This window comes from Rhinoraja longicauda, chromosome 3, assembly GCF_053455715.1.
Source record: "Rhinoraja longicauda isolate Sanriku21f chromosome 3, sRhiLon1.1, whole genome shotgun sequence".
NCBI classification, from domain to species: Eukaryota; Metazoa; Chordata; class Chondrichthyes; order Rajiformes; family Arhynchobatidae; genus Rhinoraja; species Rhinoraja longicauda.
This window is the reverse complement of record NC_135955.1, coordinates 46,650,799-46,665,655: the sequence shown is the minus strand read 5'-3', so window position 1 is coordinate 46,665,655 and position 14,857 is coordinate 46,650,799. Positions and strand designations below refer to the sequence as shown.

At 39.7% G+C, this 14,857-nt stretch overlaps 1 protein-coding gene across 1 annotated transcript in view; it reads left to right on the top strand.

The window, feature by feature from the left end:
* LOC144592248 (low-density lipoprotein receptor-related protein 2-like) overlaps positions 1-14,857 on the top strand; it is a 78,442-nt gene that overhangs the window by 29,240 nt on the left and 34,345 nt on the right. Inside the window, 17 exon segments of the mRNA XM_078396780.1 lie at positions 940-1,062; positions 1,777-1,899; positions 3,404-3,775; positions 4,745-5,062; positions 6,200-6,316; positions 6,397-6,522; positions 7,243-7,414; positions 8,034-8,258; positions 9,127-9,245; positions 9,326-9,465; positions 11,124-11,265; positions 11,639-11,785; positions 12,343-12,465; positions 12,867-12,989; positions 13,397-13,765; positions 13,999-14,121; positions 14,195-14,317. Coding sequence (XP_078252906.1) covers positions 940-1,062; positions 1,777-1,899; positions 3,404-3,775; positions 4,745-5,062; positions 6,200-6,316; positions 6,397-6,522; positions 7,243-7,414; positions 8,034-8,258; positions 9,127-9,245; positions 9,326-9,465; positions 11,124-11,265; positions 11,639-11,785; positions 12,343-12,465; positions 12,867-12,989; positions 13,397-13,765; positions 13,999-14,121; positions 14,195-14,317 — 2,985 coding nt within the window.

The window sequence follows — 14,857 nt, the reverse complement described above, 5'->3', positions numbered from 1 at the left end:
AGTCTCGAGTAAAGCCTCCAGCTCCTTGATGTTAGGCCGCAGAGCGACCGGAGTTACAATCCGGAAAACAATCACATCTCCGGAAATGTAAGAGATTTGAAAAAGTTTCCTCCCGACCCAGCCCTCCACATCAATCAAATCAGACAACATTAACACAAACTTTTAAAACACACTAAAAATAACGAAAAAAGGCGAAAAATAGACAGACAGACTGTTGGCGAGGCTGCCACCCAGTGGAATGAAGTTACAAGTTCTTGATGATTGGGGAAGATCATATTAATTTTGTGGGAAAGAATGTATTGTGGAGGAAGCAGAATGAATAGTGTAAAATGCCTACCAGACCTGTACCCCTTCCAGATTCCCCAGGAATATAAGTTGTCCATGTTCTAGGCACCAGGAGAATTGCAGATGATAAAACCAGGTTCAACCCACTTCATGAAGCTGGCATTGGGCAATAGCAAGACTTGTTGACCACTATTGTTGGGATTGCTGCTGTCAACAGGATGGCCTTTTGCTCAATGTCATAATGTCTTGTGCAAATATTTCTGTAAATTCAAACTCTGCAGATGCAGCAAAACTCTGAATCTAAAGATCTGGTTTCAGTAAACTAATTGAGAAACATTACCACTAGCTAAATTCGGCAAGTACTTGTGTTGGTTACTTTAAAGACTGCGTATAAAAAGCAGTGAACACTTAGTGAGGCAGTGTTACTGAAATTGAATATAATTGTAAACATCAAACTTAGTGATTTAGCAAGACCATTCTGATACTTGTAGGAAGCTAACTGTAAATCAATGTGTAAACCCTACTTGTCAATATACCAAGCACTAACCTTGATAAATTAATGTGCAAATCTGTTCTAAAAGTGTACTCAACTGCACCAAATTCTAGTGTTAAGCATAGTCAGCAGAGCTTTAAAATTGCTTTGTTTTTTGCTAGCAAATATTATCTGCCATGAGACTGATTTTCACTGTACTGATGGGCAGTGTGTACCTGGTAAATGGCGGTGTGATGGCAATTCTGACTGTGATGATGGATCAGACGAGGCCCCAGAAATCTGTCGTAAGTTTTTGATCTTATTTGTAATGTGTAAGTGTTTCTCTTGGTAATCATTGAAATATTCACAAATTTATTGAAAATTGTTCAAATAGTTAATAAATTGTGTGTACTTTTAAACTACAGTTATTCTTTTACACTATCTTGGGGCAAAATATTGCATTTGAATTGGACCCTGTCCATGCAGGTTTCTTTGATAAATGGATTACTGTAACTTTTTGCCTGGGTGAGTGGTGTAATATCTCCTGAAAACATTGTACAAGTTTTTGGATTGGAAGTATGGGTGCCTACAGTAGTATAAAGTTTGTATAGTGAACTTCTCCAATAGCAAGCTGGCAATAGTATATCTAGTCACACAAGATTTAACTTGGATTTTTATTTCTTGCAAAAAATGAAAATGTAACTTTTATTGCTAAAATACAACTATGGCCCAGATTTGGTTGGAATTAGAAATGATCAGAAACTGCTTGCATTGTTGGATGTAATCTTTCTTTGGCGTATGTATGTATTTTTGTACTTCTTGATGAACCTGATACTGGTGATGTTTGGTCAACTGTCTTCTGGATAAATCAGCAAAGTATTTAGTATCAAAGCAAATACTGAAACACTCAGCAAATCAGGCAGCACCTGCAAAAAGAAATGGTTAATGATCCCTTGGATGGAACAGTTTTTAAAAAAACTGTACATCTCTGGATATTGGCTAACTGCTCTTTGTTTTAGATTTGAAAACCTGTCGGGTGAATGAAATCAGTTGTGGCAATGACTCCCTTCAGTGTATTCCTGTGGATTGGAAATGTGATGGTGAAAGAGACTGCAGTTCAGGCAGAGACGAAGAGAACTGTGGTAAGTCAAAAACCACCGACCTTGAGTCACTCTGCCACTTAACTGGAATTTTAGCTCATTAAAATCACTGGAGAGGAGAAAAATAATTAAACAAAATCTGAACACTTTGGGCTAATTAATGCATTCCATTTTCAGGCATGAGATTAGCAAATGTATGTCATGGATACAAATTATACCAATGGTTCTGACAAAGTGGCACCCCAAGCTGTATATTACTGCACCCAATTACCACATTAAATTGGTTTACTCATGTCTTCCTCTTGAAAGAATATCACCTGATGGATTAATGCATTATCTGAAAACACTGCAGATTTGGCTGAAGTGAACTGGGTTGCAAAAACCTGGCAAATTTGGACACATTAAAACGGAATGCATTAAAACAGGAAGAACATGTTCAGGGATGTTTCTCCCTCCAACTAAAATTGGAAAAGGACAGGTTGTTGGAAGATGAACTTTAATTCAGGGCTGAAGTTGAAACTAACTTTTCAACATACTTGTTTTCAATATCTTGGGCAATCTGAAAAGCAAACATGAATTAGGAACTGGAGTAAGGTACTCAATCCTGCCAGCCTGCCTTGCAATAAGAACATGGCTGATCAGCTATGCAGTTGCACCTACTCACAAGAACCCTTCACTCATTTTGTCCTTTTCGATTATGAGTTTCAAAGACTTGTGACCCTCAATTCACACCTCTTTTGCTTTAAATCGGTGACACCTTGAATTTAAACACCAAACCATGTTTCCAGAGGAAATATATTGTCCTCATTTGCCCTATAAATTGCCTTCAGGGTCTTGTTTTAATCATGTTGCCTCTATTCCACAGTTTGAGTCAGTCTAACCTTCTAAATATTAGTCTAATCTTCTGAGCTATTTCAGCCATCCTCATGAGTACAGGAGCATTCTCACTAAAGTCTTCTAAGTATACCCTCCCCCTTAAAATAACACTTATCACTTTTCTTATTTACCTGGTGTACCCACAGAGTGCCTTGCAAACAATGTCCTTGGATATCAAAATCCCTCCATGCGAATTCTGCAGTCTTGCCATTTGGATAACGCGCTGCTTTTGCATGCCAATATGGACAATTTTACACGTGGCCTTGTATTTTTACCATACCTTTGCTCCCCCTCCCCCTCCGAGAAAACCCACACAGGTCACGGGGAGACTGTACAAACTCCGTACAGACAGCACCCGTAGTCTGGATCAAACACGGGTCTCCGGCACTGCATTCGCTGTCAGGCAGCAACTCTACTGCTGCGCTATCATGACCTTTAGCATTTAGTAGGCATGCCTTTCCTTAAACTTTGCAAAAATTGGGCTTGCCGTGCAACACTTTTAATATTTTGTCAACTAGAAAGACTCTTGTCTTTCCTGTTAACCAAGTGATCTTTTATCCAAGCCGATTGGACTGATCTCAAATTTCAGATTGAATACCATCAAAATTTAGAGGAAAAACACCTTGACTATCGACAATATACTAAGTTTGTATCCATTATCTTGTTTCAGGCCACCTTGCATGCAGTCAAAAAGAATTTACCTGCTCCAGTGGAAGATGCGTTTCCATACTTTTTATCTGCAATGGCGAAGATGAGTGTGGTGATGGAAGTGATGAAAGAGACTGTGTTCCATCTCACTGTGGCCCACATGAGTTTCAGTGCAATAGTTCTGAATGTATTCCCTCGGGTTGGGTATGTGATACCAATGCTGACTGCAGTGACCAGTCTGATGAATCAGCTGAACACTGTGGTTATATTGCCCTTCCCCCTGTGACATGTCCTCCTGATGAATTTCGGTGTAACTCTGGTGAATGCATTCACAGTAAGTGGCACTGTGATGGTGATACAGACTGCAAAGATGGAAGTGATGAAATCCACTGTGGTAAGTAGCTCTATTGTGCCATGTATTGGTCCAAATCAGTTGTGGCTGCCTCCCTGTTATGGAAAATAGTCTACACCTTTATTCCTACTACCAAATTGCATGACTCCACACTTTGCTACACTACATCTGCTTCTTCTCTGCTCACTCTCCCAACATGTCAAAGTCCTTCTGCAGAGTCCCTGCTTTCTTTACACTACCTAACCTTCCTCCTATTTTCGTATCATCCGCTAACTTGGCGACAAAGCCTTCAATCCCCTTGTCCAAATCATTAATTTGCAAAGTGGAGACTAGAAGCCCCAGCATTGATCCCTGCAGAACTCTGCTAATCACTGGCACCCAACCAGAAAAAGCCCCCTTTATTGCCACTCTTTGTCTTCTGCCATCCAGCCAACCTGCTATCCATGCTAGTATCTGAAACTTGCTTCTGTACTCCCTGAAGGCAGTCTTCAGTCACTTAGAGTTGGTTGTAACAGGCTTGCAAGCTTTTGTGAGAAGCAGGGTTATATCTCAAATTTAAACCGTGAATTTTGTAAATTTAGTTTCTTGTTAAACAAGACAATTTTCTCACTTTTGGAAAACTAGTGGCCACACCAAGTTTAATGAGCACCAGAATCTGAGCTTATCTTGAGTTAGTGATCTCTGTCCCCAGGGTGGTAAAACTAAATGAATTTTGAGATATTTGAAAGCTCAAGGTATTGAAGGTTTATGGGGAACTGTCACAGAAATTGAGGCCAGCATGGTCATAGTGAATGGTGGGGCAGGCTTGAAGCCATGTAGCCTACTTCTATTTTGTTCTTGTATCAGATCGACTTTAAGCACCAAAGATGGCCTCCAGCTCAAAACTAGGATCTGAATCATCGTTGGATCTATTGGAACTAAACTTTTTAAGTTAGCTATGAAATTTCAACCAATTAATACCTAACATTGCCTTGCATAAGATGATTTTGTAATTGCTCCATTTGGTTTCAGCCCTGCTAACATGTGGACCAGATGATTTTGGCTGTGGTACTGGTGGCTGTGTACCTGGAAGTAAAATGTGTGATGGCTTCAAAGACTGTACTGATGGTAGTGATGAAGCCAACTGCAAGAGTGGTAGGTTGCTCATGCACTAAAATAACAGCTATTGGGTCTGTTGATATCTTAAAACTGAATAATATCTTCTGCAATTAGATTGCACAGGACCAAATGACTTCAGGTGTCAAAGTGGAGAATGCATAGATATGTCTCGAGTTTGTAATAAACATCAAGATTGCAGGGACTGGAGTGATGAACCTCCTAAAGGATGTAGTAAGTATTACATCTGATTTGGAATGAAATTTTTGTTTTTAGAGTTGCCAAGTGATTTTACTCAAACTAAGTCATCTTTACATGCAAGTGCTGTTGGGTTAAGATTTCCATTGAAGCTAAAATTAACATGCAATAAATTATATTCTAAGCAGCATGTTTTCTCTAAATATTCCACATTAAGTTGCAGGCAGTTGTATTCGAACCTCTAATTGTTGGCATCTACAGTATTTTGTATCTGTACCCAGAATAAATTAAAGATGCTTGAGATTGCTGCTTTTGCCAGCATTACCATTGAGCTCGGTTTTGAACTATTTGAACAAGGTTAATTGGAACAGAAGTTGTAGAATCTTATTCAACGAGGCCCCCCGGAAATTGGAGGAGCAGCACCTCATATTTCGCCTGGGCAGTTTGCGGCCCGGTGGTATGAACGTCGACTTCTCCAACTTCAGATAGCTCCTCTGTCCCTCCCTTCCCCTCCTCCTTCCCAGATCTCCCTCTATCTTCCTGTCTCCACCTATATCCTTACTTTGTCCCACCCCCGACATCAGTCTGAAGAAGGGTCTCGACCCGAAACGTCACCCATTCCTTCTCTCCCGAGATGCTGCCTGACCTGCTGAGTTACTCCAGCATTTTGTGAATAAATCGATTTGTACCAGCATCTGCAGTTATTTTCTTATACTGTCACAGTAAATGTTAGGTGTTCTTGTATTGAAGCTCTTACATTCAAAAGAGAGTTAGATAGAGCTCTTAGGGCTAGCGGAATCAAGGGGTATGGGGAGAAGGCAGGAACGGGGTACTGATTGTGATCAACCATGATCACATTGAATGGTGGTGCTGGCTCGAAGGGCCGAATGGCCTACTCCTGCACCTATTGTCTATGTATCTATGTTACTGAGGATGGTTTGCGATAGTTTTCTGCAGGCACTAACTTGGGCAATTTGCAAATGGTGGCCTAGCCGAGAATTGTTAAATTGTATTATTTAAATAGGACTCGTCATTAAACAACAAACTATCCCAGAGTAGTTTGCATTTGGCTTGGATTATCAAATTTTCCCATCAGTTTTGAGGAGCTGGTATAAATGCACATTGCATCAGGAGGAGCAAGTGAGCAATTACCTGACTTTATTGTTTCTGCAGATGTAAATGAATGTTTAATGAACAATGGAGGTTGTTCTCATACCTGCATAGATCTCTTCATTGGGTACAGATGTGGATGTCCTGCAGGCTTTAGGCTGTTTGCAAGGGACTGCATAGGTAAGTTGTTTGTGAACATGCTTTTACAAAATGTCAACCTATAAAAAGAATCAAGTCAAATAATTTTTCACTATCTTCAGACATTGATGAATGTCAAACCCCTGCAACATGCAGTCAAATTTGCATTAATTTGGAAGGAAGTTACAAATGTGAATGTCACCAAGGATATCGAATGGATCCAGCTACTGGGATTTGCAAAACAGTTGGTAAGTGCAACTTGAATATAAGTAGCTTAAAATTTGGAAAATGGCCTTGATCAACATCAATTAATTTGTTTTAATTTGTTTCTAGCTATGGATAGTTGCCCTATTTGGACAACATACTATTTGAACAATTTAAGTATTTGGTGCAATTTAAGTGCGGGAGGAAGCCTTGTGATACAAGGTTCCACGGGGCACTCTGGTTCCACCCACTGGAATAATTGCTTGTGGTGCTTGATTAATTTTCACCCTTTTTCTTGAATTGGACAAATGTATTGATCTTCAGGAAGTCAAAATAAGCAGATGGTGGTACATGTCCAAATTCACCATGTAATGGAAGTTGTAAAAACTTACCCAGCTCTTTGAATTTAATTTTGTTTACTTGGGCTGACTCAAACCTGTTTTGTTTTGGTTTTTTTTAATCTAGGTTTTTGATTGGAATTTCTACATTAGTGTTAAAAGTTCTGGAGCTTTTGTTCTTGCACTGAAGATGGGATGACCATTACTTTTAAACAAAGATGCTTAACAAATTAAATCTGATATCTGGTTTGGGGCTTGCTGAGAATCATGCTTGATATACATGCAACATTGTATCTACCAATTTACAGTTCTAATGCAGCAGATTTGACTTTCTAATAAAAAATACTGTTTGACCTTTCATGCACTTATCAACATTGGTTCGCACAGCATCAAATCTTTAATTCAATTATTTAAAAATTATCACAGGGAAAGAGCCTTATTTAATCTTCGCTACTCACCATGACATCCGGAAGCTTGGTCTCCGTCACCAGAAGTACGCAGAGTTGGCAGTGCAGCTGAGAAATGCTGTAGCGCTGGATGCTGACATTGCCGAACAGATTATCTTCTGGGCTGACTTGGATCAGCAGGCTATCTTCAGGTATTTAAACTACTGAATCTTAGACTAACACAAACTTGTATTTATAGAGCAAATAGATGGAACTTTTGGCATGAATTAAGCACTGGTTAATGTATAGTGGATATTACATTTTATTTTAAGACTGACCATCAGTTTAGCTTCCTCCTTAACACCCACACCCTCCCTACCTGGTGCTGTACAGCTATCCTTGACACTCTTACAAACATAAGAACTGCTGATACCAGGATCTTGAGTAGAGCAAAGTGCTGGAGTAGCTTAGCGGGTCAGGCAGCATCTCCTGTGGGGCATGAGTAGGCAACACTTCGGGTCAGGCAACTCTTTGGGTCAGTCTGAAGTCGTGTCCTGACCTGAATCATCACCTATCCATGTCCTCGAGAGTTACTGCCTGACCCGCCAAGTTACTCCAGAACCATTGTCTTACTCAATACTTTGTGTCCTTGACATTAGTGGTTTGATTCTCAAGTACTGTGTTTGTGCGTTATATACAATTCAATATCAATTTTGCATGTCTTCCCATTAATTGCTTGCATAATAACAAGGTGCTCTTTATGCAGATAAAACAACCGTCTGTTAAAATATTCCTATCTGGTTTAATCTGTTTAAATTTCTTCCTGGTTAGTGCACCCATCAATACGTGGAAAAGTGGAGCTGGTGTTTCTTTGGTGGTCAGGAATATAGACACCCCTGTGGGAATTGCTGTGGACTGGGTTTACAAGCATCTCTTCTGGACTGACCGTGGTACAAAAACAATATCTGCAGCTACTTTTAATGGGAGCAAAAGACTAACACTCTTCGATACTGACCTGAAGGAGCCAAGTTCTATTGCAGTTGATCCACTATCGGGGTACAGACCTTTTCCCCCATAATTTGTGCTTGGATACGTTAAATGCAATCATTTTAAAATTTGTTGTGAAATTTGTATGGCAGCTGTACTGGGTATATCGAACTTGATTCTAACTTGATTAGTGTGTAGAATACAGCATAGAAATGGAGAAGGGTGGATATTGTTCTAGAATGTGTATCGAAGTCAAAAACAATAGAACTCGTACTTTAGCTGATTGCAAATGTGTCTGAATTTTTAAAGAACTTCACCTATTTTTACCATTTGATCTGGCTAACAAACCATATGCTCAAATGAACATGTTGGTGTAACTTCCAAATCTACACTGAAAGTAATAGTGCGACCTTTAATGTGTTGGAAGGAGCTGCAGATGCTGGTTTAAACCGAAGATAGACACAAAAAGCTGGAGTAACTCAGCGGGATAGGAGAAGGGTCTCGACCCGAAACATCACCCATTCCTTCTCTCCAGAGATGCTGCCTGCCCCACTGAGTTACTCCAGCATTTTGTGTCTATCTTCAGTGTAACCCTTAAGTTCCTGTAAAACGTAAGTTGGATAAATCAGAGGTGACTGAAGTTGCTGCCAGTTGAAAGCAGTGATTCCCCCAAATTTAATGGGTCACTCATTTAATATTCAACTAAAATGTTAGTTTTGTTGAGATTTCTTTCAGTGGTAGAGCAAGCTTCTACGTTTTTTCATGTAGATACTTAAATTGGTTGGGCTCTTTATCCATAGCAAAGAACGCTCGAGGGCTGAATGGCCTGCTCTTAATGTATATAAACAAGTTGAAGTCGGGTGCATCTTTCTGAATTTGTGCAAACATCAAAGGTTTGATATTTTAACAGAGAACCTTCCTCTCCCATGCTTTAAAGGTTTATTTACTGGTCAGACTGTGGTGAACCAGCAAAGATAGAAAAGGCAGGAATGAATGGTGGTGATCGCCGGCCTCTGGTTACCAAAGGGATTCAATGGCCTAATAGCATTGCACTTGGTAAGTATTTCTATGAAACCTACTTGTTTTAGGCCTCTGCATTGAAACCCAATGATTGTGCTCTTGCCCTCTCTTGCCAGATCTTGTGAAAAGCCGTGTTTACTGGGTTGATTCCAAGCTGCACACATTGTCCAGCATTGACTTGAGTGGTCAGGATAGAATCACAGTGCTGCATTCATGGGAATTTCTTGCTCATCCTTTGGCACTTTCTGTATTTCAGGCAAGTTTGAATGTTGGCAATCCTGTGTGCCTGGGGGATAGGAAAGAGATGTAGTATGCAAGGTAGATTTTTGTGAATAAATACCATATGCATTGTGACTCGTATTTGTGGCTAAAAGTATTCTAAGCTTGTTATAAATTTGAAACATCATCCACTGCAAATGGCGATGTGTAAACTCTTTCCACTACCTCTGAAAGTCAATGGAGCGATAGCAGGCTAGAGGAGGTTGTGTTACATGGCTGAAATCATGAGCTACTTTTATTTCCTCACTTGAAGGTGTGTGTTGATATTGGTTAACAACAGTCTATTTTTTTTTAAATGCTAAAATCAGAGTGCAATGTTTTGCATCTTCAAATGACTGTTCTAAAGGCAACACTGTTTCTGGACCAAGACAAGACTTAAATTGGCAATGATATTGGAAAGACCTCCCTGTGGGGAGGAAGCACAAGTAGGAGCATTAAGCTATCCAGAGCCAAATGTCCCGCTTCCAGAAGTAATGATTTCATTTATATTCCAAGGTTATTTCAAGGGTCTGACAGTAGACAATAGGTGTAGGAGTAGGCCATTCGGCCCTTCGAGCCAGCACCACCATTCAATGTGATCATGGCTGATCATTCTCAATCAGTACCCCATTCCTGCCTTCTCCCCATATCCCCCTGACTCCGCTATCCTTAAGAGCTCTATCCAGCTCTCTCTTGAATGCATTCAGAGAATTGGCCTCCACTGCCTTCTGAGGCAGTGAATTCCACAGATTTACAACTCTCTGACTGAAAAAGTTTTCCCTCATCTCTGTTCTAAATGGCCTACCCCTTATTCTTAAACTGTGGCCCCTGGTTCTGGACTCCCTCAACATTGGGAACATGTTTCCTGCCTCTAACGTGTCCAACCCCTTAATAATCTTATATGTTTCGATAAGATCCCCTCTCATCCTTCTAAATTCAAATGTATACAAGCCTAGCCGCTCCAGTCTTTCAACATATGACAGTCCCACCATTCTGGGAATTAACCTAATAAACCTACGTTGCACGCCCTCTGTTTTTGGCCTTTAAAATTGTGCAAGTTCACTTTGGAAAACCAATTGGCATGCTGTGGTTTCCTGACAATTGTGTGATGGGGCAGTACTTTAAACTGTTCTCTGGAGGTTCTGATTTAAAAGTAGCTCCAATACCATGTTTTGATTTGAGTGGAATTTGCAACTAGAATCGTACACTGAGCAGACAAAAAGCCCGAGTAACTCAGCGGATCTGGCAGCATCTCTGAAGGAAAGGAATGGATCCTCTGACTCTTGGTCTGAAGAAGGGTCTCGACCCAAAACGTTACCCATTCCTTTTCTCCTGAGATGCTGCCTGACCCACTGAGTTACTCCAGCTTTTTATGTCTAACTTCAGTTTAAACCAGCATCTGCAATTCCTTCCTACGCATCTTGTACATTAAATAGTTTGGTTCTTGCAAATGTGTTCATTGTGTAGCCTCTTAATGATTGACACCTCTAGGCTCCATTATTTTTTTAATCTTAAGTGTTCTGATGTTGATCTACATGGGTAAAAAAACCTTGTCCAATAAACTATTACTCAAGTAAATTTGCATATACAAGGGTCGCTTGATATTTTGATATTTTGTATAATGTCCTTGAAGTAACTGGAAAATGTATTGTCTAGGATAATGTCTTTTGGATTGATGGGAAGAATGAAGCTATCTATGAAGCTAACAAGTTCAATGGACAAGATCTTGTAACGGTGATCTCTAAGCTGAATAGACCTCTGGATCTTATTGTTTATCATGATTCAATGCAGCCATCAGGCAAGTGGTTTATTATATGCAAAGTCCAAATGAGAATTGTTTTTGATTTTGAATGGTTTTGGTGAGGTTTTTAGCCCTCAATATTGCTGTCCGATCTTGCCACTTCTCTAGTTTGTAGACATGGCTGTGGGAGCACATTATTCCTTTGTTTTGTTACTGGTTATGGGTGCATAGCCTTTTGCTTATATAACTAAGTTATAAATAGCCTGACTCAATAGTTTGTTAAATGCTGTACATTGGTGATGAGCAGCAATTAATTTTAATGCTACAGCCAATATCAACAAAACATTTTGTTGGGCAATGCCTTGAACTTTGGAAATGTAATGTTCAGTTTGCTATATACTGCAAATTAAAGTGGTTGATTCTTTTGTAGGACAAAACTGGTGCAAGGTGGATTCAAAGAGCAGAGCTTGTGAATACCTGTGTATGCCTGCACCGCAAATTAGTGTTTATTCAGAAAAATCTATCTGTGTATGTCCTCCTAGCATGATCCTGGTAGATGAACAGTCCTGTAGAAGAGGTAAACAAGTAATTTACTAACCACTTGAAATTTAACCAAGTGTAACTTTAATTCCATGAAATCCCCTACCAAGAAGTGTCACAGAACATAGAGCACAAAACAGTACAGCACAGAAATGGGCTCTTCAGCCGGCAATGTCTGTGCCAAGCATAATGCCTTGAAAAACTAATCTCACTGTTTGCACCTGATCCATAAATCCCTCTTCCCTGCATGTTACAATGTCTGCTTCCATTAACTTTGTTAATTTGACTCCTTATCTGTATTCATCTTGCCATGCAATGGGCACCAATCTGTTACCACATAGACGATTTCAGTGTAATGGGAAGAGTTTTCCACTCGTTCTGCATAACTTGCCGCCTTCCTATTTGTAGCTGAATGGCTTCGTCTAAGTTATCTTCATCCACACTCCTAATCAACTTGGGCTCAGGACAAAGCTTGAGACCCACTTCACAATTCTAGGAACCAAAATCCCTTTGAGTGTCATTGGTCATTAGTTGTAGTCTGTGGAATGTATTTTATAGAATAAATGTGGATTTAATGCTTCTGTTTGTCTTCAGATATTGTGACTTGCACCTCATCTGACTTTGTATGCCTCAGTGGACAATGTGTGCCTAACAGATGGCAATGTGATGGTAAAGCTGATTGTGAGGATGGATCTGATGAAAATTCAGAAATCTGCCGTAAGTATTTTCCTAAATGTACCAATATAACCTGATTTTAATTGGGTTTGTAAAAAATCACATTTTGCAGTTTTTAAAATGCGGTGTTTTGGTTTGTGATGTAATTCAGAAAATTTGCAAGTTCAACTTTTGGTGATTTAGCGGTCTTGATAGAAATTTGTCAGTGACAAATTAAATGTGCAGTTAAATATGGAAATCTGCTGCCAGTGATTCCTCATTTCAGCATAGTTGTGTCTTGCTGTAATCTGCAGTTTTAATTTTTCAATTGATTCTTACAGTAAAATCCTTAATATTTTCCATGAGGTGTAATGGTGATGTACAAGGTCAAGTGCACTGTTAAACAATGCAAATTCCTTTTTCCGTCTGATGTGAATGTTCACACAAATTGCTTTTTATTTCAGACGAAGAGATTTGCCAAATCCATGAAACCAGCTGTGGCCCTGGATCTCATCAATGCATTCCTCTTTCTTGGAAATGTAATGGAGAAAAGGATTGTGGTAATGGCAATGATGAGGAGAATTGTGGTAAGGACTTGGAATAAAACCTTAGACACACAAAGATGGAGTAACTCAGCAGCATCAGGCAGCATCTCTGGAGAAAAGGAACAGGTGTTCTTTTGGATTGAGACCCTTCAGACTCGAGGACCAAAACAGTGTTTGATATGCAAGTGTCTAGTATTTAGTGTAAACATTCCATTTGAGATCTTAAATGTAAATTAAAGTTAAAATGCTAGAAAAGTGCAGTCAGTGAGGTTGCAGCTATGGAAAGTAAATGTTTTGAGTCTGACCCTTTATCACAACTGGAAAAGACAGTCAGTAGTGAAGGAGGTAGGGGTCAGGGTGCGAGCAATGTAAATGTTTTCTTTTACTTTTAATTCTAATTTTGAGTTATCCAGGATAAAATGACACTGCTTTTCTAAAAATTGTTCCAGGTATTCTTTCTTGCAGTCCAACAGAATTTATCTGCTCCAGTGGCAGATGCGTATCCAAAGTGTTTGTATGTAATAGTGATGATGACTGTGGTGATGGAAGTGATGAAAAAGGCTGTGCTCCAATTTCCTGTGGCCCACATGAATTTCGCTGCAATAGTTCAGAATGTATCCCATTGAGTTGGGTATGTGATGGCAATGCTGATTGTGTTGATCAATCTGATGAATCCCTGGGTCGGTGTGATCACATCCATCCTCCTCTGACTTGCTCTCTGAGTGAAATTAAATGTGGTTCAGGTGAATGCATCCATAGTAATTGGATCTGTGATGGAGATACCGACTGCAAGGATGGAAGTGATGAAATCAATTGCCGTAAGTAACTAACTCTTTTGGTATTTAAGAACAGTTCAGGAGATACTACTAGCTTAGGGGGTGGTGGGAACAAAAAAAGTGAAAACAAAGCAGGGAGCAAAGTCTTTGCTCTTGCTGCAGTTTGTGTTGAAGACACAAATCTTCAGTCTGATTTTTGGATAGGGTGAACGCACATTTGGATGTAGTGTTTTGAACTGATGGAATGGCCACATTGAGCTAGTTTTATTTTGCAGCTCCTCGTACGTGTAGACCAAATCACTTCAGATGTGGTGATGGTGTCTGCATTCAGAATCGCAGGAGATGTAATGGACAAAGGGACTGCCCTGATGGCAGTGATGAATCTGGCTGTAGAACTGGTAAGTGCACACCTTTTTTGGTAAATTGTAAGATTACCTTTTATTTTGCTGCAATAAACTTGCTTTTCTCCAGCTGCAGAGTGCACAGGACCCAACCACTTCATATGCGGAAGTGGAGAATGTATTAATATAACAAAGGTGTGCGATCAACATCAGGACTGCTGGGATCGGAGCGATGAACCCGCCAAAGAATGTAGTAAGTAGTGAACTGGTTATGGTGCAAAGCTTTAATTGCTGGTGTTTTGGTTTTGAACATTCCCCAATAGTTCTTTGCACTTGGCACACAAGAAACAACAAGTGCTTTGACACTCCAGAATTTTAAGTTATAAATTTAATTAATTTGTGCTTTTTACGAGATGGAATTTTAACTCTTGGTCTTATCCTTGAGACAAGTAGATGTTGGTAGTGATTAATGCAGTTAAGTATGTACATTGTTATAAATTGTTAAAAATTGAAATGTATCATTACAAATTACTTATTTGGTGCAGGATTTTGAAACTACCACTGAACATTGTTGGAAGAGTTTGGATGTAAATTTTGCCTGAACTGCACAGATGAGCACTTAACTGATTCACTTTTTTAAACAATTTTGTGCCCAGCTATGCACTATCCTTTCATCAGTAACGAAAAATGTAGGGCAGACAGCAATTGGATCTATTTCATCCTCAACATTGATGGTCTCCCAGTATCCACCTCACCTCACATCCGGAATCTTGGAATCATCCTTGATCAAACC